The following is a 24899-nucleotide window of genomic DNA, read 5'->3' on the forward strand; positions in this document are numbered from 1 at the left end:
ATGTACCAACCACCTAACCCCAAATGACCCTGATGGTAAGGCCTGCCATTTATCCAACTAAAACCAAGTATGCTTTGATTTTTTTTTTTTTTTTTTTTTTCTTGAGACAGAGTCTCACTCTGTCACCCAGGCTGGGATGCAATGGCGTGATCTCGTCTCACTGCAACCTCCGCCTCCAGGGTTCAATCAGTTCTCCTGCTTCAGCCTCCTCAGTAGCTGGGGTTTCAGATGCATGCCACCACACCCGGCTAATTTTTATATTTTTAGTAGAGATGGGGTTTTGCCATGTTGGCTAGGCTTGTCTCGAACTCCTGACCTCAGGTGATCCGCCCACCTCAGCCTCCCAAAGTGCTAGGATTACAGGTGTGAGCCACCATGCCTGGCCCATGTATGGTTTAATCAAAGTCACTTTCCTTTACTTTAGTACTTTGCACACATAGAGAAGAAATAATCAGCACTGTCTTCATAAAAATTATTTGTTGAGATCAGAAGAGAGGGAAAATTAATCTCTAAATTTGCTGCACTCGAATTCATGTAACTTCTCAAACAGGATGAGTTTCTTTTCTTTATGTCGTGCTTGCCTTCTTACCCTCATGCATATGTCTGCCACTTAGTAGCTGTGTGATCCTGATCCCTGATCACGTTACTTAGTCACTCTGAGCCTCAGCATTCTCATCTGTGTAATGAGAACAGTGCCTGCCTCATCAAGCTGTCATGAGTGGATGGCATGAGGCATATAAAGCAATCAACAGTGCCTGGCCATATCAGTTGCTCACAAATGTTAGCTCTTTTTTGATATTTACACAGAAGAAATGAATGAGCCTCTTCCCCATTGGATAAATGTCTGCTGTTCTGTATTTCACTTTCATACTGACCTTGCCTGCCTCTCATTTTACTACTAGGATTGTGCATGGACACCTCTCTCTGTCTAATCCCCACCCCTCACCTTCAGCATAAATGCACACACAGCACCTGTATGCACATTTGGGTGTACAAAACACAGACTCTCCTTTTCAAGTTGCAAGTAGGAGTAAGAGAGAGTAGTAAAATGTGGGCAGTAAGAAAGAATGTGAGTCCTTCCTTTTTTTTTTTCTTTTTTTTTTGATGAGACGGGGTCTCCCTCTGTCACTCAAGCTGGAGTGTAGTGGTGCAGTCATGGCTCACTGCAGCCTTGACCCCTGTCGCTCAAGTGATCCTCCCAACTCAGCCTCTGGAGTAGTTGGGACTATAGGCACATGCCATCACATCTGGTTAATTTTTTTATTTTTTGTAGAGATGGGTTTTTGCCATGTTGCCCAGCTTATCTTGAAATCCTGGGGTCATATGATCTTCCCACCTTGGCCGCCCCCCAACAAAGTTCTGGGATTGCAGGCATGAGCCACTGCACCCAGCCATGTCCTTATTTCCTAGCCCTTTTATTCTCCAGTGTTTTCCCTGCCCTGGACTGGGGTAGGAAATGTCATGTTTTGAGTTAGTGCAGCTTGGGACCAATGTGTATAGTGTGGACTTCAGTATTGAACCCTTTTGATTCTTTGTCTCTTTTCCAGGGGCTTGGCGCCCAAATCAATCAGATATCAGAACCCAGACAAGGTGTTCCCAGGTGGTGCTTGTGCCTGGGACCCACATAAGCCGTGTTTTCTTGCCCAGCTGGATGGTGTCCCGGTATCTGTCATAGAAGTTTCCCTCCTTGGGCACAACCTTGTCATCACTACAGGTGTGTTCAGCAGCACTAAAGAGAGAGGAGGAGAAGAGAGGAAGGAAGAAGGGGTAGAGAGGAGGGAGTGAGAGGGATGGAGGGGGAAGAGGAGAAGTCTCAGAAATCTGCAATCATCCACTGCCTGGGAGGGAAAGGGGAAATCTACTCTGGCCGTGGTGCTGAAGTACAAGTGCCCTGCAAAGGACTTCAAGGCAGCAACCAGGCCAGCAAGAAATGAGAGGGAGAGGGAGAGGGAGAGGGGGAGGGGGAGGGGAGGGAAAAAGGGATGGAGAAAGGAATGGAGGGAGAGGGATAGAGCGAGGGAGGGAGGAAAGTAGAAATAAAAAGGGAGGGAGTAAGAGAGAGGGAGGGAGGGAAACAGGGAGGAAGGAAGAGAGAGAAACAGAGGGAGAGAGAGAGAAAGGGAGGGAGAGAGAAACAAAGATGCAGAAGCAGGGAGAGAGAGAAAGAGACAAGGGAGGGAGGAAGAGAGCGAGAGAGAGAGAGAGAGAGAGAGAGAGAAAGGAGAGAAGGAGAGAGACAGAGAGGGGCTGATAGAATGCTAACCCCTGCCTAGATTAGGGTCAAATGCCAATGCCACAGGTTCATGTTGGGGAGACACACTTTTTTTTTTTTTGGCCAGCATTTTTGTTCACTTCCCAAGGAGGCTTAAATTATGTGTGCATGTGTGTGTATATGTGTGTGCATAAGAACAGGGATTATTACTATATGAATTTTACTCCATGTTGGAGGCATTGGTTGGGACATCATCTTACTTGTGCCTATAAAACAGCGGGGCGGCATAGCTGGGGCACGGACATAGGCAGCCCTGCCCATGGGGACACCATAGCTTTGCTCACAGTGCAGGAGGCCAGCAGCTCTGTGGGAGGGACAATGAAAGATGCTTCTGTTGTGTCTTCTGAGGCCTTGGCTTCTAGGTCAGCCCAAGAGAATGGGGGATTTTTTACTCTGTTTTGATGATCAAGGGTGTCTCCCAGTCCCCGTGGTTGCCTATTTGGTTTGCTCTAGTTTAATCTTCTAGGGGTAACCAGGGGTTTGCTCTCTGCCTTCTGTGCCTCACAGGGACTTCTGGGATCTTGCTGGCTTCCATGAACCTCAGGGATTTCCATGCAGGGGTAGAAGATAATAGGCATGTGGCTGCATGGTGCCTCAGAGCTCAGGTTCAGGAGCCAGATATGCCTGCATTGAAGTGATTTCTGACCTTCACTGTGGTCTTGGATGAGCTCTCTTCTTGTTTTGTTACTGATGCAGAGATGGAGGCCCCTGGGTGGTGACTGGTATCTGAAGATGAGAGAATGAAGGGGGTAAGGCTTTTTGTTAATGTCAACCCTGAAATTATTACACAATGCACCATGGTTCTTGCTGGTCCTAAGCAGTCAGCTTGATCTTATAGTGATTCCCCAGAAAGTTCTGGAAGGTAAGTGTCTTTGAGAGGTTACCAGCATGGGCTTGAGGCAGATCATTGAGATGTGAGTCGCAGCTCCATCCTTTACTAGCTGGGTGACCTTGGACAAGTTGTTGAACTTTTCAGAGCTTCATCTTCCTCATATGTTAAAAGGGAATAATAATAATATCCACCTCCATGGTTGTAAAAAAGATTATTTATTTTTATTTCTTATTGAGACAGGGTCTCACTGTCAGCAAGGTTGGAGTGTAGTGATGCAATCAGCACTCACTGCAACCTCTACCTCCAGGGCTCAAGTGATCCTCCTGCCTCAGCCTCCCTAGTAGCTGGGACCACAGGTGTGTGCCACCACATCTGTGTAATTTTTGTATTTTTTTTGTAGAGATGGGGTCTCACTATATTGCCCAGGCTGGTCTCAAACTCAAATTCCTGGGCTTATGTCATCCACTTGCCTTGGCCTCCCGAAGTGCTGGGATTACAGGCATGAGCCACTGAGCCTGGCCCTATAAAGAAGATTAAATGAACTAATATACACAGAATGTTTAGAACAGTGCCTGACACAGAGTAAGCTTTAAAAAATATCAGCTATTATTTTTTTCTTCAATTTTTAAGTTTCAGAGGTACATGTGCAAGATGTGCAGATTTGTTACATAGGTAAATGTGTGCAATGGTGGTTTGTTGCACAGAACATTCCATTACCTATGTATTAAGCCCAGCACCCATTAGCTACTTTTCCTGATGCTCTCTCTCCTCCACCAACAGGACCCAGTGTGTGTTGTTCCCCGCATGTGTTCATGTGTTCTCATCATTCAGCTCCTACTCATAAGTGAGAACATGTGATATTTCGTTTTCTCTTCCTGCGTTAGTTTGCCGAGGATAACAGCTTCCAGCTCCAACCATGTCCCTGCAAAGGACATAATCTCATTCCTTTTTATGGCTGCATAGTATTCCATGGTGTATATGTACCACATTTTCTTTTTTTTTTTTTTTGAGACAGAGTCTCGCTCTGTCACCCAGGCTGGAGTGCAGTGGCTTGATCTTGGCTCACTGCAAGCTCCGCCTCCTGGGTCATGCCATTCTCCTGCCTCAGCCTCTCTGAGTAGCTGGGACTACAGGTGCCTGCCACCATGCCTGGCTAATTTTTTGTATTTTTTAGTAGAGACGGGGTTTCACCGTGGTCTCGAACTCCTGACCTCATGATCCGCCCGCCTCGGCCTCCCAAAGTCCTGGGATTACAAGCGTGAGCCACCGCGCCCGGCCTATGTGCCACATTTTCTTTGTCTAATCTATCATTGATGGGCATTTAGGTTGATTCCACTTCTTTGCTATTGCAAATAGTGAATATCACTTATTATTATTTTACTAATATTATTACTGTTGTGGCTCAGAAAATGATAACCCAAAATTTGGCACTTTGACGTGCTGAATGCTTTGAACTGAAATAAGAAGGCCTCAGAAATAAGTCTCAGAACCAAGGTCTCTCTGACCTTCCCCTGCTCCCCATCTCTCTGATGCTCTTTCTTTTCTCAAGCACAGGGAGGGACTGTCTCTGAAATTTTCTTGTTTGACTAAAGAAACTTCTTTCCAAAAGACATACATTCGTCTTAAGACCCCCTCCCTAGGAATCTCATCGAATAACCACCAGAGAAGAGACTAAAAGTCGTCACCATGCTGAGACAGACTTTTCATCTATTCTTCTGAGGGCAGCTCTAAGAGATTACCTGGGAGACCTTATCTGCATAATAAGACAACCTTTGCTCACAGTAAAGTTCTGCCCCTTACCTTCCCACCACCTCCACCAGAGCTCTGAGGGATGTTGTCCCAGGCCATTGTTCTTTGGGCTCATTTATTTCCCTTAGAAATTATATACTACCCCTAAAATTACCTACAGGCCCTTTATTACCCTTCCCACTAAGAAAATAGTATTTAAGCCTCAACGACCTGGTCTCTTTTTGAGCCTCATATTTGCAGGACTCCGGTGTCCATATACACACCAAGAAATCTGTGTGCCTTTTTTTCTCCTGTGTATTGTTTATTTATCAGTCATTTCAGTGAACCTTCTGTGGGCAGAGAGGACACTTTTCCTCTGTCCCTACATTACCATGGCTCTTGTCAACTAGAAAGCATTAGGAACTAATGTGTACTTCCTGTCCTCAGTTTCCTTATCTGAAAAATGGGGCTGCTGATAATAGTCACTTTGGTAGCTCAAGAAAGAAATAAGAGAGATCACACAAAGTGCCCCCACACAGTGTAGGCACCCAAAATATGACATTTTCCCCTTCCTCCTTTCTTTGGTCATATTCAAGATCGAGGTATATCAAATATTGGCATAAATGCACAGTTTGGTGGTTCTTGCCTTTCTGAGGGGTCATGGGTCCAGAATCACATCTCCCTCTCAGGGTTCAATAATTCAATGAACTATAATGGGTTTTTAATCTCATTGCCCAGAAAAACCCATCTTAATTGCTTCTTTACACAATACATTAAATACAATTTTCTAGGAAAGAAAATGTGACCGACAAAAGTGGGTTATTAAAAGTCAAACTCTCAGCCAGGCACAATGACTCATGTCTGTAATTCTAGCACTTTGGGAGGCCAAGGCAGGAGGATCGCTTGAGCCCAGGAGTCCAAGCCTTCAGTAAGCTACATTTGCACCACTGCACTCCAGCCTGGGTGACAGAGTGAGAACCTGACTCTTATAAATAATAATAATAAAAAAAATTAGACTCTGGTGATGGTGAGATGTGGAGAGTCTGAGTGCTGGCTGTGGATCTGTGCAGAAGCTTCTGAGCCCAGAATCTCTGCCGTTCTGGGACTCACTGTTCTCATCCTATGGCTGCCCTAGGCCCCGTTTGAGGCCGTCTGATGGCTGAAGACAGGATGGTGTTGGGTTGAAGGGGCCTTCCTCCTTCCCCAGTGCTGTCTTGCACACACACAGGCTGTGTGGGCGTTGCCTTTAACGCTCTCTTCTCTAAACTCTGCAATTTACGGTGCAGCCGCACCAGGGAGAAGGCAGGGATTCGTCTTTGTTGGAAGAGCTGTTGCATGTATTAAAAGGCTCCTGCAACAATCAGCACCCCACAGCAGGAAACAATGAGACACAGCCCATGCCCATTTCCTTCTTCTTCTTCTTCTTTTTCTTTTTCTTTTTTTTTTTTTTAAGACAGAGTTTCGCTCTAGTTGCTCAGGCTGCAGTGTAATGGCGGGATCTTGGCTCACTGCAACATCTGCCTCCCGAATTCAAGCAATTCTCCTGCCTCAGCCTCCTGAGTAGCTGAGACTACAGACATGTGCCACCATGCCCAGCTAATTTTTGTATTTTTAGTAGAGAAAGGGTTTCACCAGGTTGGCCAGGCTGGTCTCGAACTCCTGACCTCATGTGATGTGCCCGCCTTGGCCTCCCAAAGTGCTGGGATTACAGGCGTGAACCACCACGCCTGGCCTGCCCATGCCCATTTCAGCAGAACAAGAGGAGGGGAGATTCAGATAATCAAGACAAATATCCATGTGCCTAAATACCCAAGATGCCTCTCAGAAGGGCTAGCAGCCATGGTTTAGATAAATGCTGATGTCTGATGTTTGTTTTCTTGTCCCTGCAGATGTCTGCTCACTAAGTTGGTTCGAAGCTGAGGAGGAAAAAAATTAGGTGCTAGGATGCTGGAGAGATCCTCAGAAACCCCTCTACATGAATCATTTAAGTAGATGAAGAGCTAGATTGCAATAATCATTGGGAGGAGAAGAAGAATAAAACATGAGATTCCAGTCACATCCCAGAATTAAAGGTAAAATGGGTAAAAAGTGACATTTTCAAACCTGGAATCACACTGGAACGTTATTTGCATCTTGATAGTTAACAATAAAATTTAACAATAAAAATAGGGCCAGGTGTGGTGGCTCATGCCTGTAATCCCAGCACTTTGGGAGGCTGAGGCAGGAGGATTGCTGAAGCCCAGAAGTTTCAGACTAGCCTGGGCAACACAGGGAGGGACCCTGTGTTTACAAAAAATAAAAAAAACTAGTCAGGCATCCTGGCATGCCTCTGTGGTCCCAGGTACTTGGGAGACTGAGGAAGGAGGATCACTTGAACCTTAGGAAGTAGAGACTGCAGGGCTGCAGTGAGCTGAGATTGCACGACTGCAGTCCAGCCTGGGCACAGGGCGACAGACAGAGTGAGACCCTGTCTCTAAAAAAAAAATCAATCAATTTCCAGCAGCACCATGGTTGGGCTGACAGAAAGCTTGCTGATGACCCTGGGGAAGCTATAATCCCTGTGTAATTTATAGGTGCTGGCCACATAGAGACATACATGTTCCAAATGAGGTGGAAGTTGAGAAGCTGTAAGCAGAGATAGGCGGGCATCTGGGAGTATGGGCTGGGAAGAGTGAGGCATCCTGGCCCCAGTAAGATGGAAAGTAAGACAGGACTCATGGAATTCTCAGCAGCAGTGCAGGGCTGCAGAAACCCTGACTTGTCAGTTCAGTATTTTGGGGGTATGGTTGGCTTTGGGGTCATGGCCAGCAGCTAACGACCACTGAGGAGGGGGTGTGTGTATGTGGGGGGTAAATTATTACCCCTGCTGGGATTTCTCATTGGAGAGGAAGCAGCGACACCTTGAGCTCAGGGGTGCCCTTATGGGGGCGCCTGTGTAGGGTGGATAGGCGGGAGCTCTGGGAGAGCAACTGTCTCATCCAGATAGAGTCTTGGGGACTCACCTGAGAATCTCAGGCAGGCGTTTGTGGGAAGAGGGTGGTTCTAACTGCTGGGCTCCTCCCCTCGCCTCCTAAATGGCTAAAAGTTTTCAAGAGGGATTTCAGCAGGGAAACCAAGCCTTGGGGTTTATTTTCCTCACGCCCTAATTCACGATCAGCTTAAGATGTGGGTCTCGAAGCTTCTGACGGCCAATCTGGCTGCACAGTGAGCTGCGGCTGTTCCCCAGCCCTTGCCTCCAATGTCCCAACCTTGGCCCACATTCTCATCAGCATTCAGGCTCCCTCCTCTTCTTCACCAGGACCTCATCCAACTTCAGGGCTAGACTCACCTTCTTTTTGAGGGAAGTACGTGGGCTGGCTGGGCGCGGTGGCTCATGCCTGTAATCCCAGCACTGTGGGAGGCCGAGACGGGCAAATCATGAGGTCAGGAGTTCAAGACCAGCCTGGCCAACATGGTGAAACCCCGTCTCTACTAAAGATACAAAAAATAAGCCGCGCGTGGTGGTACAAACCTATAATCCCAGCTACTTGGGAGGCTGAGGCAGAAGAATCTCTTGAACCCAGGAGGCAGAGGTTACAGTGAGCTGAGATTGCACCATTGCACTCCAGCCTGGGCAACAGGGTGAGACTCTGCCTCAAAAAAAAAAAAAAAAGTACGTAGGCTAATGATATTTAAAAACAAACACTTTTTGAACCCTTATTAGGTGTCAGGATTAGAGCTTTACATGCATAATTTTGTTAAATTCTCAAAACAATCCCACCAGGTACTGTTGTGATGCCCATTTTACAGATGAAGAAACTGAGGTTTCCAGAGGTCCGGTCCCTGCCTGAGCTAATGCAGTTACGAAGGCTGAAGCCCGGACTTGATTTGAGTTCGGCCTGCAGAGCCCCGGCTGAGCTACCTGCCTTCTAGCCCCACGGTGGAAAGGGAGAATCCAGACATCCTTGAGACCTACCCAAGGAGTTTCCCTGTTACTGCTCTGCCATCCTTCTGATGCCACCCTGTTCCGTATCTGGCTGGAGCCAGCGTGGTTGTGTCTGGGTTTGGCTCCATAGCAGATGTTCTCGGTGGCCTTACTATTCCTATGCACGCCGGCCACTTTTGCCTGAAGCTCTCTGTGGCCGCCAATGCCCACTTTGTTGAAAGTACTTGGAAATTAAGACCCTCTAGGGAGTATCTCTGAGTTGTGCCTGGTGAGATTTCATGAAGGAATGGCCCAGCTCCTGCAGACCTAGGCGGGATGTCTGAGGTGCACCTTCTACACGCTCTTTCAGTTGGATTAAGTCCTAGGATGCCCACAGGAGTCACTGAGAGGTTAACAAACATTTTTTTTTTTTTTTTTTGAGATGGAGTCTTGCTCTGTCACCCAGGCTGGAGTGCAGTGGCCTGATCTCAGCTCACTGCAAGCTCCACCTCCCAGGTTCATGCCATTTTCCTGCCTCAGCCTCCTGAGTAGCTGGGATTACAGGCACCCGCCACCACGCCCGGCTAATTTTTTGTATTTTTAGTACAGACCAGGTTTCACCGTGTTAGCCAGGATGGTCTCGATCTCTTGACCTTGTGATCCACCTGCCTCGGCCTCCCAAAGTGTTGGAATTATAGGCTTGAGCCACCACGCACAGCTGACATTTCCACTTTTGTCTTTTGGCCCAGATGTTGACATTTTCTGAGCTCCCAAAGAATTTACAGACATTTTTCCTAGGTCAGAGTAAAAGGGATCCCCTTTGTTCTGGATCGTCCGTTGCCTTGGTCATCAGATCAAGTTGAGGAAATGGTCCCTTGGGAAGATAATCCCAGTGGCTTGGTAAACTTACACCCTTTCTTTTGATGTCAGGCCTTTTAAAACATCAGGGACACTTTCCTTTACTTGTCCAGGATGGAAACATTTGGCAGCACTTTTTGCAATATCCTTCCATTCAACAGCCACATGCCCCAGCTGAGGGCTTGGCACCATGGAAAAGCAATGAAGATTCAGGAACAAACCAGCTTAGCACAGGTGATTTTTAGGGCAGTGAGACTATTCTATGTGACACTGTAATGGTAGATCCAATGGTGGGTGGTCACATCCATCCAAAGAATGTGGAGCACACCAGGAGAGAAACCTAAACTATGGACTTAAGAGTAATGTATCAATATTGACTCATCAATTGCAACAAATGCACTACATTAAAGCCACATGTTAATAACAGGGGAAACAGGATGGGAGGATTTGAGGGCATATATGGGAACACTATACTTTCTGCTCATTTTTCTGTAAAGCTTAATCTATTCTAAAAACTAAAGTCTATTCATTAAACAACAAAAATGAATGAGACTTTGCCCTTACAGAATTCACCGTCAAGAGGAAGAGGAGGCTGGGTACAGTGGCTCACGCTTGTAATCCCAGCACTTTGAGAGGCCAAGATGAGCAGATCACTTGGGCCCAGGAGTTCAAGACCAGCCTGGACAACATAGAGAAACCCTACCTCTACAAAAAATACAAAAATTAGCTGGGCATGGTGGTACATGCCTGTAGTCCCAGCTACTCAAGAGGTTGAGGTGGGAGGATTGATGGAGCCGAAGAGGTTGATGCTGCAATGAACCATGATTTTGCCACTGTGCTCCAGCCTGGGCAAGAGAGTGAGACCCTGTCTGGAAAAAAAAAGAGGAAGGGGAGACGAGTAGATAAGCCGATCATGTCAAGGTATGCTGCAGACTGGGACACAGTCTGTCCAAATTAAACCTCAGGAAGGAAAATATTTATGATACACACCAGAGAGAGTCTATGACTAGCTGGTGGCCCATGTCCTTTTAATTGTCCCTAATTTTCCTGCCTAGTTTAAATGCTGCAAAACATGGGGTTGACACTCTGACCTTGGGCACTGGAATTGGGTCAGGCTGCGTGGGTGGGGACTGGAACCCTGAATTATAGTTTTCTTTCCAGAGATGTCAGAATGTTTCATGAGTAAGAGCACAGCTTCTATGTTGGATACCCTGAATTTGAATCTCAGCATGGCCACTTTGTATATAACCAGAGGATGGATTTGGGGACCCAATGGATCTACCATGACATGAACCTGCACCAACATTCACCTGACCTCCAAAATGCCTATTCTGACTGGTAGACCCTAGTCTCGCCCTAGTGCCAGTTCAGAGCCTGTGTCCAGTGATCCTGAACAGGTCCCATTAGTTCCTTTTCCCCTGTTCAGTCATCCTGTTCAAAGGCTGTGTATTCCTGTGGGGGCAGGCTGGGAGAAAGATTGACAGTATAAATTTGTGGCAGTGGAGCAGAGTCCTTTCTGGAGGGGACCTGGCTTCCCATTCAGACAAGGGACTCCGGGTCTGTGAACTGGCTTATGTCTGGGAATTGACTGGGGACTGTGACTCTGTTTTTATGATTCAGGTTAGACTTCTGCTCACCTGACCTAGAACTCTTCTGCAAACACAGATCAAGTAAAAATGTGGCAGGCTTCTTATCTATTTCACTTCTAGGAAAGCCACGATCAGCTGGCACCATAGGTCTCTGCGAGTCAGGCTATTCTGGTTGCAGCTTTGACTCTGCTGTCCTTTATGGTAACTGTGTCCACCTTGCCTTTGGGGATTGAGTGCTGCGGTCACTTGGCCCCGGCCCCTGTAGTGTGCCTATGTCACTTACCCTCTTTATACCTCAGTCTCCTCCTCTGTAAAATGGGCATCCTAATAACACCCACCCCCAGGGCTGCTGTGAGGTATAGATGGATTAGCATATGGAAAGTAATAGAAGAAGGTCTCAAAGCCCATGTGTCATTATCAGAATTATTTTATGACAGGGGAGAGCTGGAGGAGAGGGGAAGGTGCTGAGCAGACCCATGTGCTCTCCCACCAGTGTTTCCTGAGCACCTACTATGTGCTGCCCACTGTGAGAGCTGTTAGGGTTGAAATAGGGAGCACAGCAGGGTAGGGGCTGCCATCAGGAGCTTAGTGGGGAGACCATTGTGCAACATGGTTCCAGCGCTTGGGATGGGGAAGCTCAGGGAGTACAGGGGCCTAGGATCCCGGGCAGAATCATGGAAAGGACACAGCCTCCCCAGCCTCTCCTGCCTCCACTGCCTCCCTGGCCTCCTCTGCTTCCCTGGGCTCTCCTGCCTTCCTGGCTTCCCCTTCCTCCCCGGCCTCCCCAGTCTCCCCTGTCTCTCCTGCTTTTGAGGTAGGCCAGGAGCTGCGGGTGCTCACTTAGCCTGTCCTGCATTCTCGGTGTAGCCCCTCGATGTCCAGAAAATAGCCCTGGTTCAGCTCATCACACAGCCAAGGAAGGAGCTCGCTCCACACTGACACTAACGGTGCATCCTGGGCTCATTCATCAGGGCACGCCTCCAAAATATTTCTCTACGTCTCCTCCCTTTGCCCACCTGCATTGTCTCTGTGCCTGAGCCCTGGCTGGGGGCCTGCAAGGATCCCCTATCTCCTCTGTCCCTGCACGGCTGGGTCCCAGGCAATCTGTCCATCCACCACACCTCTCTCCCCTTGCCCACCATGCTCCAGCCCCACAGTCCTCTTTCTGCTTCTTTCCCAGCCTCTGGGATTTTGCACACGCTGTTCCCTCTGCCTGAACACCCTCCACTGGGCTGAGAACAACTCTGAGACCTCTCTCAGCTGTTGCATCCTTTGGAACAGCCGCTGCTGTTGTCCCTCTCCCAGCTCCAAGACCTGCTGAGCCTCCTGTCTTTTTCAGTTCCCATGCACCCAGCACTTCTCCTTGGCCTCCTTTTGCCCAATTCACAATGTCCATTCTCAATGCCTTCTCACCCAGCGCTGAGCCCCACTGGGTGAAGGCAATGCCTGTCATGTTCACCACAATATCCCCTCCCCCATCACCACGCCTGGTCCACAGTGATGCTCAAAAAAGATCTGTTGGTAGGCAATGCGAAGGTGCATTCATGTCATCCTGCAGGCGGAATTCTCCACGAGTTTTGAGCAGCCTCGGTTTTCCCACCACCTCCAAATCATGCAAGACACAGGGTAAGAGCAAAGACAAGGTGGCTGTGGCCCATGTCCACCCTCTCGGGGCGTCCCTTCTCTTCTCTCCTCCTTGGGCAGGGAGACCATCGGGGTGCAACCTGGCTGGGGCGGGGAGGAGGTGCACGGCCTGGCCGGAGCGGGTCTGGCCACGGGTAGGGGACAGCGATCGCCTGGGCCGGGGCAGGTGAGCGCAGCGCAGGCCCAGGCCCGGCGTGTCCGCGGTGCGCGCGAGCGGCCAGCAGAGGGCGCCAGAGAGCCAGGAGCGGCCCGCGGAGGAGCCCGCGCCGGCCCCGATGCCCAGCGCCGCGCCGCGCGGACCCACCGAGCCCGCGCTCAGACGCCCCAGCTCCGCCGAGAGGCCGCTCGCGCCGGGTCCTTCCTCTTCCCCAAGTGCAGGCAGAGCCCCCGGAGCCATGGCCAGCCCTTCCGGCAGCTCCGAAGCCACTGGCAAGCCCCGAGGCAGGGATGGCCGGCCCAGGAGGGAGGAGGACGACGTGCCTCCCGAGGAGAAGAGGCTGCGGCTGGGGCTGGAGGGGGGAAGCGCACAGCCCGAGGACTGCGAGGACGGGGAGGACGCGCCGCGGCCGGGCAGGGAGGAGACCGGCACCCAGACAGGTGGCGACGGCAGAGGAGTAAGTGACGCGGGCGCGGGGGTCCGGGGGTGCCGGGGGCGCGGGGGTGCCGGGGACGCGGGGTAGGGGCTGCGGGAGGCTCCGTGGCCGGCCCCGGGTTGAAGTTGGTAACTGAGTGGCAACTCCGGCGGGCGCGGAGTGACAGCTTGTGACGGCCTCCGAGACGCCAGCTGCCCCTTCTCGGCTGTGTGGCTTCGACTTCCTGATTCTCCCACGACGTCCCTGGCCAGGAGCCCCGTTGGACTCTGCGGCTGGCCAAAAGGGGAGGGGGAGCCCCGCGTCCTGGGGGCCCACAGCAGGGGAAGGGGCGGGGGTTGCGCTGGGCATCCTGTCTGGGGCATCTGTCTGGGACTTTGTCGGTCCCATCTGGCGAGGGGCTTGTGGTGGGGGAAGGGGGGAAGTCCCTGGCGCCAGGCTTGGCCAAGCCCTGCTCTGCTGGGCTGCGGGCTGGCGGCGCTCACCCAGCTCCTCACCTGCCCCGCATCTTCCTGTTTTTCTTCCCTTTCTGGTTGGGCAGCGAGAGTTGAGGAGGCAGATGGCTTCCATCCCAGAAATCGCTCTCCTCTTTCCATCCCTACAGAGAGGGACACAGAGGCAAAGTTCCTTGCATCCCCCGGGGCGCTGTCCCTGTGAGCTCCCGGTGTCCTGCACACGTGGGCCCCTGGGTCACCGGGCCCGTGTGTGTGGGATGGGGCTCCGTGGCCAGCCTGGCCTCCTGGGGTTCACTTTCTGCTTTCCTACCCCAACTCTTCCTGTGTGGCTTTGCTGGCCTTCCACTGGGGAGGCACGTGGGTTTGGAGGGCAGATGAGGGCCCCCTGGAGAGCTGTACCCCTCAGTGAGGGCCGCCACCTTGATGGTTTTTGATGGATAATGGGGTTGACCTCTTCGTTCCTTCCAAATGTTTTTATGTTTGACCATTTGCTCAGCTGAGCTTGTCTTAATAATTTGATTCGTGGTTAATGAGCCCCACATGGGAGAGAGGGCGGCCTTCATTCTGAACCCATTTGGGCAGCACGGGCAGCCCTCCTCGCCATGGGCTGCCTCAGAGCCCCCCCTGCCTAGTCTTGGGGTTGCTCCCGGATGCTGTGTGGGAGGCTTGCTCATGGTGACATCCTCATCTCCCCGTGCACGTTACTGCATTCAGAGCTTGGGTCACCTGGACACTGAACTCAGGTGAATTTTCTCTGAGATCCCGGGAGAAGGAGGACAGTTCTCTGGAAGGTTTTCCAGGGCCAATCACGGAAAGGATGAGAAGGGAGAGGTCCTGGTCGGGGACACAATTACGGCGGCAGTGTAACGCCAGGAAACTTTATTGCGTGAAGTCCCTCTCACTCCCTCTACCTCCCTCTTTTACGTGGACTCTGCCAAAGACCAGGATACTAGAATGCAGTGGAGTGACCAAGTGTAGTGGGACCTAGGGATCGTGAGTGTGGAGCCAGGCAGCTGAGGTTTGCATCCTGGTAATGCCCCTCCTTAGCTGGCTGACATGGCACACACCAGTTACCCTCTCTGAGCCTTACTGTCTTCAGTGGCAAATGGATCTGTCAACAGGCCCCATTGCCTGGGGTTGTTACTGCTGATATTAAGGGAAGCTCGTCCATAGAAGCCCTTAGCGTTGTGCCTGGCACATAGTGTATGGTGGATAAATGGGACTTAGGACTGAAACTTATGCCTTGGTGTGTTTTTGCAGTGATGTTTTGTTCTGGGGTGCATCACAAGAGACAAGGTTCTTGGCCGGGCGTGGTGGCTCAAGCCAATAATTCCAGCACTTTGAGAGGCCGAAGGGGGAGGATTGCTTGAGCCCAGGAGTTTAAGACCAGCCTGGGCAACGTGGTGAAGCCTCGCATCTACCAAAATAATAATAATAATAATAAAATAAAAGCCAGGTATGATGGTGTGTGCCTGTAGTCCCAAGTACTTGGGAGGCTGAGGTGGGAGGATTGCTAGAGCCTGGAAGGTCCAGCTGCAGTGAGCTGTGATCATGCCACTGCACTCCAGTCTAGGTGACAAAGTGAGACCCTGTTTCAAGGAAAAGAGAGAGAGAGAGAGAGACAGACAGACCCACAAGTGTCTTAAGCCAGAATCTCCATTAAAATGCTTTCTGGAGGCTAAAAGGATGGTATATTGATAATGAAATATTTAAAAGGCAGAAATCCCACTGAATTTCTTGGTCCACAGAGGGAAATGTGAATTTCATGACCTGAAGGATGATGCAGGAACTGAACAGAAACCATCCTTGTTTCCTGAATCTGAATATGCCACCCTCTTTTCATGGTGTCTGTATCTGCTCAGTCCGGCGGCCCCTCGAAAAGAGGGAATCTTGATTTTCAAACTTAAAATTTGGCCCAAAGCCCACCGCTGCCCACAATGCCCGCCAGACACATTCCTCTTCCTTTTTAGTTTCTATGGGAATACTCTTTGAAGAACCCATGAAGCAGTGTCAGGCTGGTGTGAGGATCAGCAGTGATTTCTTTGAGGAAGAGAGCCCGTTTCTTCACTCACAGGCCATGTCTGAGTGGATCAAGAAGAACAGAGTGCCCTTTTATGATATTTTGTCTACGTAGACCATTAGCTTGGTAAAAATGTCAAAACCATCCTCGTTCTTTAATAGCAGATTATTTTGGACTTTTCTCTGCAAGAAGCAGCATGGGCATTCAGATGCTTTTAAGGATAAAATGTTCTTTCTCATCACCAGGCCTGGTGCTCTGGATGGCTGAGGTTTTAATGTGACTGGGTGTCCCTTGGAGTGGCTCCCAGGCTGTGCTCTTGTGGTTGGGTGGCACGGGGTTGCTTTATTCGGTGGTGGCTAGAGGATGTTTTAGCAGATAAATCGGGCCCCCAGGAGCCCCTGAGTGCCAAGTCCTGCTGCAGCGCATGTGTTTATGGTGGGGACGTGGTGGGGGGTGGAGGGTGGGGGGCATTGATTTCCTGCCAATATGAGAAGTTTCACTGGCTTCTTGTGTATCCACAAACACCCACCCCATTGTGAAGGCCTAGAAAACCTGGCCCTCCCCAAGCCTTTATTGACCGCTTGTGAATGATCCCAGGGTGTGTCTGACCCACAGCTGTTCCTGGAGGGAGAGAGAAGTCTCTCCTAGGTATTTGGTTATCAACCTTAACCATTTGTTGAGCCTTCCCCAAGACCAGGCACCTCGGCAGAGATTTCTGTGTTGTCAGGTGGAACCGAGCATTCAAGGGTAATAACTCACTGGAGTCACTGAAATCCCTGATGGACGCACCAGATAAAAGCATCCAGGGTTGAAACGAGATCAGGAAGGTTGTTGTCAGCCTGGGGCTCCTGTAGAGGAGCATCCGTGTTGCAGGTATTTTCCTTCTTGCTGAGGAGAAACCTGGGTTTCTCAGCTTTGGCACCGTCACAACACTTGGGGTGAGACCATTCGTGGTGCTGGTGGGGGCTGTCCCGTGTATTGTAGGATGGTTAGCGGCATCTGTGGTCTCCATCCTCTAGGTGCCATTCCCGCCTCCCAGCTATGGCTACCCCAGATGTCTCCAGATGGTTTCAAATGCCATGGAGCAAGGGAGTGGTACATGAGCAAAACCACCCCAGTTGAGAGCCATTGGTCTACACTTGTGGAAATGTTTGAGGGTGACAGTGTTGAGCTTGGGTCCCTGCTGTACCCTTTATGAGCCATGAGGTCTTGGAAAATTAATGCTACTCCAGGGGCCTCAGTTTTCTCATCTATAAAATGGAGATAAATGAGATACACTTTCATAGGAAGGTTATATGGGATTTACTGAGATAATAAGACAGTACATGGAAAATGCTGGGCATAGCATTTATTTATTTTTATTTTTTTTAAGATGGAGTCTTACTCTGTTGCCCAGGCTGGAGTGCAGTGGCATGATCTCCGCTCACTGCAACCTCCACCTCCTGGGCTCAAGTGATTCTCCTGCCTCAGCCTCCGGAGTAGCTGGGATTACAGGTCCCCACCACCACAGCCGGCTAATTTTTGTATTTTTGGTAGATATGAGGTTTCACCACGTTGGCCAGGCTGGTCTCAAACTCCTGACCTGAGGTGATCTGCCTGCCTCGGCCTCCCAAGGTGCTGAGATCACAGGTGTGAGCCACCATGCTGGGCTGGGCATAGCATTATAACACAGACAAAGCACAAAATACTTGGGCAATATCTTTTTACATTTGGCTCGTCTAGACTCCATCCTCCATCCCCTCATGCACTGGTGTGGTGCAGAGCAGACTATCACCCACCTAGACTGCAGAGTGGATTTGGGTGGCATCTTGGCTTTCTGCACAAGACTTGCCTGTTCCCCACCACATCCGCCTGGTTCTCAGGGTCCAGGATTCCAGGAGGCAGGGATGTGGGCAGGCAGGGTAGGTGGCCTACCCAGTTCACTCCCATACTGGGGACTTGCAGAGCCGACTCCCTGAGATAGGGTGTTTGGACCAACCTCTGGGTTTTTGGATTTCCATTTGAGCACAGCTGGACTACAGAGGCTGAAGCTCTCTCTGCTGAGATATAGATATTTCCCTGGCAATGATCTTTCAAGCTGACATGAAGACATGGCCACCCGCTGGAACGTGGTGTGTCTGCCTTGGCGCTCTTGTAATTTGTGAGGCAGGCTCCTGAGGAATGCAGTGCGTAAGTGGGAAATGGTGGGAAGTTCTCGCATCCCCCTTTGGCCGAAAGTGCTGCCTGCACAGGTTGGTGGACGGTCCTTTGAGAAGGAAGAAGACACGGAGCACATTCCTATTAGCTATGACAGAGAGAGGCAGGGTACACACTGGACATTTCAAGCCCTGCAGGGAAGCAAGTCTTACTGTGCTGGGAGTACTTGTGGAGTGGGGGCTGTGTTGCCCTGGGCTTTAATTATTTCAGGAACATTTAACCGCAGGGCTGGCCGGCTGGATCTTGATATGTGTTTCTCAGTTGGAAAGACTTTGGACCGTAGGGAAATGTCTTCTCAATTCTTCTAATTTCATTAAGGTGGTCATTTTTCTTCTTGTGGCCTCTGGAATGTGACACAGAACTCAAGGTACAGGATGAGTTGGAGGCTGGGACAGGGGTCCCTGCCAGGGATGCAGGCGACTCACATGATGGTGTTGATGTGTGGAGTCCGGTGCCTGGTTTGGGGAATGTTTGTGGGATATGTTCCAAAGGACTGATGGACCTATCAGGTACTGGAGGTGAATTGTCAAGTCTGATCTCAGGGCTGACAGTGTCAGGCAAGGACAGGAAGTTGACGTTGGACTCATTGGCTGAGGTTGCTTGGGACCCAGGGGGCAATGTGTGCCAGGACAGATGGGTCTGGGGCTAGGAAGGCAGGTTTGGGCTGGAGACTCCGGCTTGGGAGGCATCCCAGGTAGACAGTGGTTGAGGCTGTGGAAATGACTGCGATTGCCTGGGATGAGAGTAGAGACAGACAAGATGGGGGTTTTGCTCTAAGCCTGGGGAACCCACCTCCCAGGTTCAAAGGATTCTCCTGCCTCAGCCTCCCAAGTAGCTGGAAATGCAGGTGCGCACCACCATGCCCGACTAACTTTTGTATTTTTAGTAGAGATGAGGTTTGGCCAGGTTGGTCTCAAACTCCTGACCTCAAGTGATCAGCCCACCTTGGCCTCCCAAAGTGCTGGGATTATAGGCATGAGCCACCATGCCTGACCATTTTTAAATATTAATTTTAATGAAATATTTTCAAACACATTTTACTATACATTGGAAAAGTCAATCATGATTTGAAAACTTCATCAAAATCCAGTCAAATGTCAATTAACCATTTAATCGTGGATGGGTAAGGAGACTATTTTGACCAAAACATATTAGAGAAATTACCACTTATAGAAATAATCTGTGTTTTAATGTTTTAGTTGAATTAAGCAATCTTTTATATTCTGGCCGGGCCCAGTGGCTCACACCTGTAATACCAGCACTTTGGGAGGCTGAGGCCGGTGGATCACCCAAGGGCAGGAGTTCAAGACCAGCCTGGCCAACATGGCGAAACTGTCTCTACTAAAAATACAAAAATTAGCCAGGTGTGATGGCACACACCTGTAATCCCAGCTACTTGGGAGGCTGAGGCAGGAGAATCATTTGAACCTGGGAGACAGAGGTTGCAGTTAGCCGAGATCGCACCACTGCACTTCAGCCAGCCTGGGTGACAGAGCGAGACTCTGTTTCAAAATAGGTAAATAAATAAAATTCTGAATTTTATTTTTAATAATTATTTTTGTAAAGAGAGTATCTTGTTTTTTGGAGTTGTTGAATTTATTGAATTGACAAAAATTATGTATAAGAGGGTATACAACATGATGTGATTGAAGTATGTATACATTACGAAATGGCTAAATCAAGCTAAATAACATATCACCTCCTCGACTTATTTTTTTGTGGTGAGAACACTTAAAAAATCTACTCTCTTAGTGATTTCCAAGTGTATGATATGTTGTTATTAACTGTAGGTACCATGTTGTCCCATGGATCTCTTGAACTTATTCTTCCTCTCTAAAAATTACATTCTGTGTCCTTTGGCATCTGCCCACTTCCCCACCCTGACAACCATCATTCTACTCTGCTTCTATGAATTAAACTTTTTTAAGTTCTTTTTCTTTCTTTTTTTTTTTTTGAGACAATCTCATTTTATTGCCCAGGCTGTAGTGCAGGGGTGTGATCTTGGCTGACTGCAGCCTTGACCTCCCAAGCTCAATCAATCCTTCCACCTCAGCCTCCTGAGTATCTGGGAGTACAGGCATGCACCACCACGCTCCACTAATTTTTGTATTTTTTGTAGAGATGGGGTCTTGCTATGTTATGCAGGCTGGTCCCGAACTCCTGGGCTCAAGCAGTCTGCCGGCCTCAGCCTCCCAAAGTGCTGGGATTACAGACATGAGCCACCATGCCTCGCTGAGTTCAACTTTTTTAGATTCCACATGTAAGTGAGATCAGTTGGTATTTGTCGTTCTGTGCCTGGCTTATTTCACTTAACATAATATCCTCCAGGCTCATCCATGTTGTCTCAAATGGCAGGATTTCCTTCTTTTTGAAGGCTGAATAATATTCCATTGTGTACATACACCACATTGTTGCTGGAAGTGTAATGGAGGCCAGTTGGGGGAGAAGAAAAGATTCACTCTAAGTCTAGATGCTCCAGCACCCACCCAGGATGTGTGCAAGGAAGTGCAGGATGCTCCTGGTCTTGCAAACTGTGGTTTGTGGGACTCCAAAGCCCCTATCCTTCCATGGTGCTTTCTGTCCTGTTATCACATTTCCTTGGAGGAGAACCCAGCCTTGGTGGAGAGCCCTGCCCTGGCTTTGTCCCTCCGCGTGAGATGGCAAAGGATGGTGCTGCTGGGAGACCCTCACATCTGTGCACTGGGGGCTGCTCGCCTTCTCCATTCCTCCTTCAAGTATCTGAGCAGCTCCTGTGTGCCAGCTGCTGGTCTACAAGATGGATCGGTCCTTGGAGATCACGCTGTAGCAGAGGAGGCAGGCTACAGCCCACAGGCCAGAGACAGCCCCCTGCCTGTTCATACAAATAAAGTTTTATTGGAACACAGCCACACCTATTTCAGTGCATATTGTCTGTGGCTGCTTTCCTGCTACATTGGAGAGTTGAATAGTTGGGACAGAGACCTATGGCCTGCAATGCTGAACTATTTACCATCTGGCCCTCGAGAGAAAGAAAAAAAATGCTGATCCTTGTACCCCGACAGTCTTAGGTTAAGAGGACTTTGTACCACCCTGACATCCCAGGCGGCCATGAGTCCAGCCACCCTTGAAATGTACACAGGTCTGGTCTAGGGTTGGAGCAGGTGAGTCCCAATTCTGCAGGTCTTTGGTATCAGGGGCACAACCCAGGATTTTGAGTGGGGTTTCCTCACCACTGTGGCTGGGCACTGGGCTAGGGTGCTTTCTGATTTTTGTATGGGGAAGAGAAAGGAGGGAGGAAATGGCAACTTGTTGCCCTGTTCTAAAATTTTCCTAAGATGGGTCTCCAGGCAAGGGCTTGGGATCTCACCTTGCACAGCTTACAAAACCCAGTGAGGCCAGCTGTCTTGGCACTGCCACTCTGAGGGATGGAGCCCCCAAATTACTAGGAAGGGAGATAAAAGAATGGTTTCTGAGAGCATAACAACTGGCGTTATGGAAATTAACATTTCCCCCAAGTTTTATAATGTCTAGGCATGCATATTTAAGTGTTTGCCTCAAAAGCTCTTGCTAATAACCAGATGGTGCATTTAATTTCCTTTTTTTGTTCTCTGAGCAACATGCAGCTTCCTGCACAGCCTTCCTTGCAGGCAACTGCACTGAGGTGACAGTCCTCCTGACTGCCAGCCCAGATCCCCAGGGCCTCTGAGAGCCCTGTATTCTGGGGGCAGCCTTTCCCCTTCTATTCGGCCCCAGCTGGAAGGGGGCAGGTCACCCACAGCCCAGCACAGGGCTCCTGCCTTAGCTTCTCTAGGGCTCCCTCTGACCCTCTAGACCTCACCAGCTGAGGATCAGAGCCCTGGGGCAGGAGCCAGGGCCGTGGAGCGCTTGGGGGGTGGTCTGAGAGTGCAGCTCTGAAAGGGGGGGCAGGGTGTGCCCAGGACAAGCTGCTCGGGGGAGACTGCAAAGAGATGGCAGAGTTAGGACAAGAGGGCCGGGCACGGTGGCTCACACCTGTAATCCCAGCACTTTGGGAGGCCAAGGTGGGCGGATCACCTGAGGTCAGGAGTTTGAGACCAGCCTGGCCAACATGTTGAAAGCCTGTCTTTACTAAAAATACAATAATTAGCTGGGCGATGTGTGGACACCTATAATCCCAGCTACTCGGGAAGCTGAGCCACGAGAATTGCTTGAACCCGGGAGGTGGAGGTTGCAGTGAGCTGAGATTGTGCCAGTGCACTCCAGCCTGGACAACAGAGCAAGACTCCGTCTCAAAAAAACACAAAAGAGGACAAGAGGAGGAGGGAAGAGAAGGGAGCTGTGGGGCAGCAGCCAGGACCTTAAAGGCACGGAAGAGGAAGCTTGGATTTCCAATTCCAAAGGACATGAAGACAAAGTCACACACCTTTATTTAACCTGCTCCAGGTGAGGCTGGGCTTTGTGTGTTTTCCTTTTCCTTGTGTTCAGGCTGTTGTAGAAACAGGTACGCAGGGGCTCTGTGTGGCACCGTGTTCTGGGGGCCTTCAGGAAGCATGGGGTGCCCTGGTTTCCTTGGCTTCGTGTCCCCCTTTCCTCCTGCCACCCCTGAGTGTGCCCCCCACCTTGTCGCTCAGACCGTCCTCCCGGAGGGGCCTGGCCGGGGCTTGTGTCCTTGCTAGTCTCTGGGGAGGAAGACTCTGTGGCTTGAAAGCCTGTCGGCTTAAGTTGCAAGGTGTAGGTGCCTGGGAGGGGACGTGCACGGCCCCCTTGACTGATCCATTCATGTTTTTCTTTTCTGACTCTGTTCTATGTTGTCCTGATGTAGCGGTAAGCCCCTGCCTTCTGCCTTTCCTGCCTTGGACTCTTGGAATTGGGCCAGATGAGAGAGTCTATGTGGTCTGAGTATAATTTGTTAGTTTTTGTTCTGCTTATTAAAAATACAAATTATTATTTGTTCATTTGTAAAGAATTCAAGCAATGCAGGCCAGGTGCGGTGGCTCACACCTGTATTCCCAGCACTTTTGGAGGTCGAGGTGGGCGGGCCAGGAATTCGAGACCAGCTTGGCCAAAATAGTGAAACCCTGTCTCTACAAAAAATACAAAAGTTAGCCGGGCTTGGTGGTGCCCACCTGTAATCCTAGTTATTTGTGAGGCTGAGGCAAGAGAATCGCTTGAACCCAGAAGCAGCAGGTTGCAGTGAGGAGGAGCTTGCAGTGAGGGGGAGGTCGCGGTGAGGAGGAGGTTGCGGTGGGGAGGAGGTTGCGGTGGGGAGGAGGTCGCGGTGGGGAGGAGGTCGCAGTGGGGAGGAGGCTGCAGTGGGGAGGAGGTTGCAGTGGGGAGGAGGCTGCAGTGAGGAGGAGGCTGCGGTGAGGAGGAGGCTGCGGTGGGGAGGAGGTTGCGGTGGGGAGGAGGCTGCAGTGAGGAGGAGGCCGTGGTGGGGAGGAGGTTGCGGTGGGGAGGAGGCTGCGGTGAGGAGGAGGTCGCGGTGGGGAGGAGGTCGCGGTGGGGAGGAGGCCGCGGTGGGGAGCTTACAGTGAGGAGGAGGTTGTAGTGAGGAGGAGGTCGCGGTGAGGAGGAGGTTGCAGTGAGGAGCAGGTCGCAGTGAGGAGCAGGTCGCAGTGAGGAGGAGGTCGCGGTGAGGAGGAGGTCGCGGTGAGGAGGAGGTCGCGGTGAGGAGGAGGTCGCGGTGAGGAGGAGGTTGCAGTGAGCCGAGATTGTGTCCCTGGACTCCAGCCTGGGCAATAGAGCAAGACCATGTCTCAACAAAAACAAAAGAAAAAAGAATTTATATAGAAAACAAAAAGCAAAACTTCCTTTTGATTTGCTTTTCTTGATCTTGGTTCTCAGAGGTAACACTGGGGAGGGTTGGGGTATACCTTCCCACATCTTTTATTCTTATTTTTTAAGTTCTGGGATACATGTGCAGAATGTGCAGGTTTGTTACATAGGTATACATGTGCCATGGTGGTTTACTGCACCTATAAACCCATCATCTAGGTTTTAAGCCCCGCATGCATTAGGCATTTGTCGTAACGCTCTCCCTCCCCTTGTCCCTCACCCCCGACAGGCCCTGGTGTATGTTGTTCCCCTCTCTGTGTCCATGTGTTCTCATTGTTCAACTCCCACTTATGAGTGAGAACATGCAGTGTTTGGTTTTCTGTTCCTGTCCACACCTTTTTCCTCTGTGCACGCAAGCACATGTATTTGCACATAAGTGCTTATTGTAACCTTTTTAAAAAAATAAAAATGGAATAATGCTATATTCATTCTTTGGAAAGCCTGCTTTTCAGGCAGCATGTCTTTGACATTGTCTCACGTTGGAACCTGGGTACCACCTTCTTCTCCCAGCAGTTATTCTGACGTGTGGATGCACCAAGCTTCGTTTAACCAGCCCTGCACCGATACGTCTTTGGATGGTTTCCGCCTTTTCCCAATCACAGACGGTGTTCTGATGAATTTCCTCACACACGTCACTTGGTGCTCTGTGCCTGCATTTCTGTGAGATGTTCCTGGAGGTGGGCTGTCTGGATCAGAGGGGGATCTGTGCTCAATTTGCATCCTGTGCAAAATTCCATCCAGTCATCCGGCTCCCCCAGGGCTCACATGGTACTGTCCTCTGTAGACATCATCTTCTGCAGATGATGGCACGACCGCCCCTCTTTCTTTTATTCACACTAATCTGCACCTTGGTGTCCTGGCGGGGGGAGTCCCAGCCCCTACCCACTTGTCCCCGCAGACCCTGCTAACCGTCCCTCCAGCCCCTGCTAACAGGGACTCTGGCTTCTGAGCTCTGGCAGACTGCCTCACTCTGGAGAAGTTTGCTTTCTCAAACATTCCTGGCAATGTTACTGCAGAT

At 50.2% G+C, this 24899-nt stretch overlaps 1 protein-coding gene across 3 annotated transcripts in view; it reads left to right on the plus strand.

Annotated features, from left to right (window-relative positions):
• Positions 1-13056: 13056 nt before the first annotated feature.
• The window catches only part of RBFOX1 (RNA binding fox-1 homolog 1), a 2479284-nt gene continuing 2467441 nt past the window's right edge, over positions 13057-24899 (plus strand). For 2 of the 3 annotated variants that reach the window (XM_063598326.1, XM_063598327.1), the window contains exon 1: positions 13057-13441. In XM_063598326.1, the coding sequence (XP_063454396.1) occupies positions 13103-13441 (339 nt within the window). In that variant the 5' untranslated portion in view covers positions 13057-13102. The remainder of the gene's footprint in view (positions 13442-24899) is intronic. The other variant, XM_063598325.1, reaches the window with a different exon arrangement.

This window comes from Pan paniscus, chromosome 18 (genome assembly GCF_029289425.2).
Source record: "Pan paniscus chromosome 18, NHGRI_mPanPan1-v2.0_pri, whole genome shotgun sequence".
NCBI classification, from domain to species: domain Eukaryota; kingdom Metazoa; phylum Chordata; class Mammalia; order Primates; family Hominidae; genus Pan; species Pan paniscus.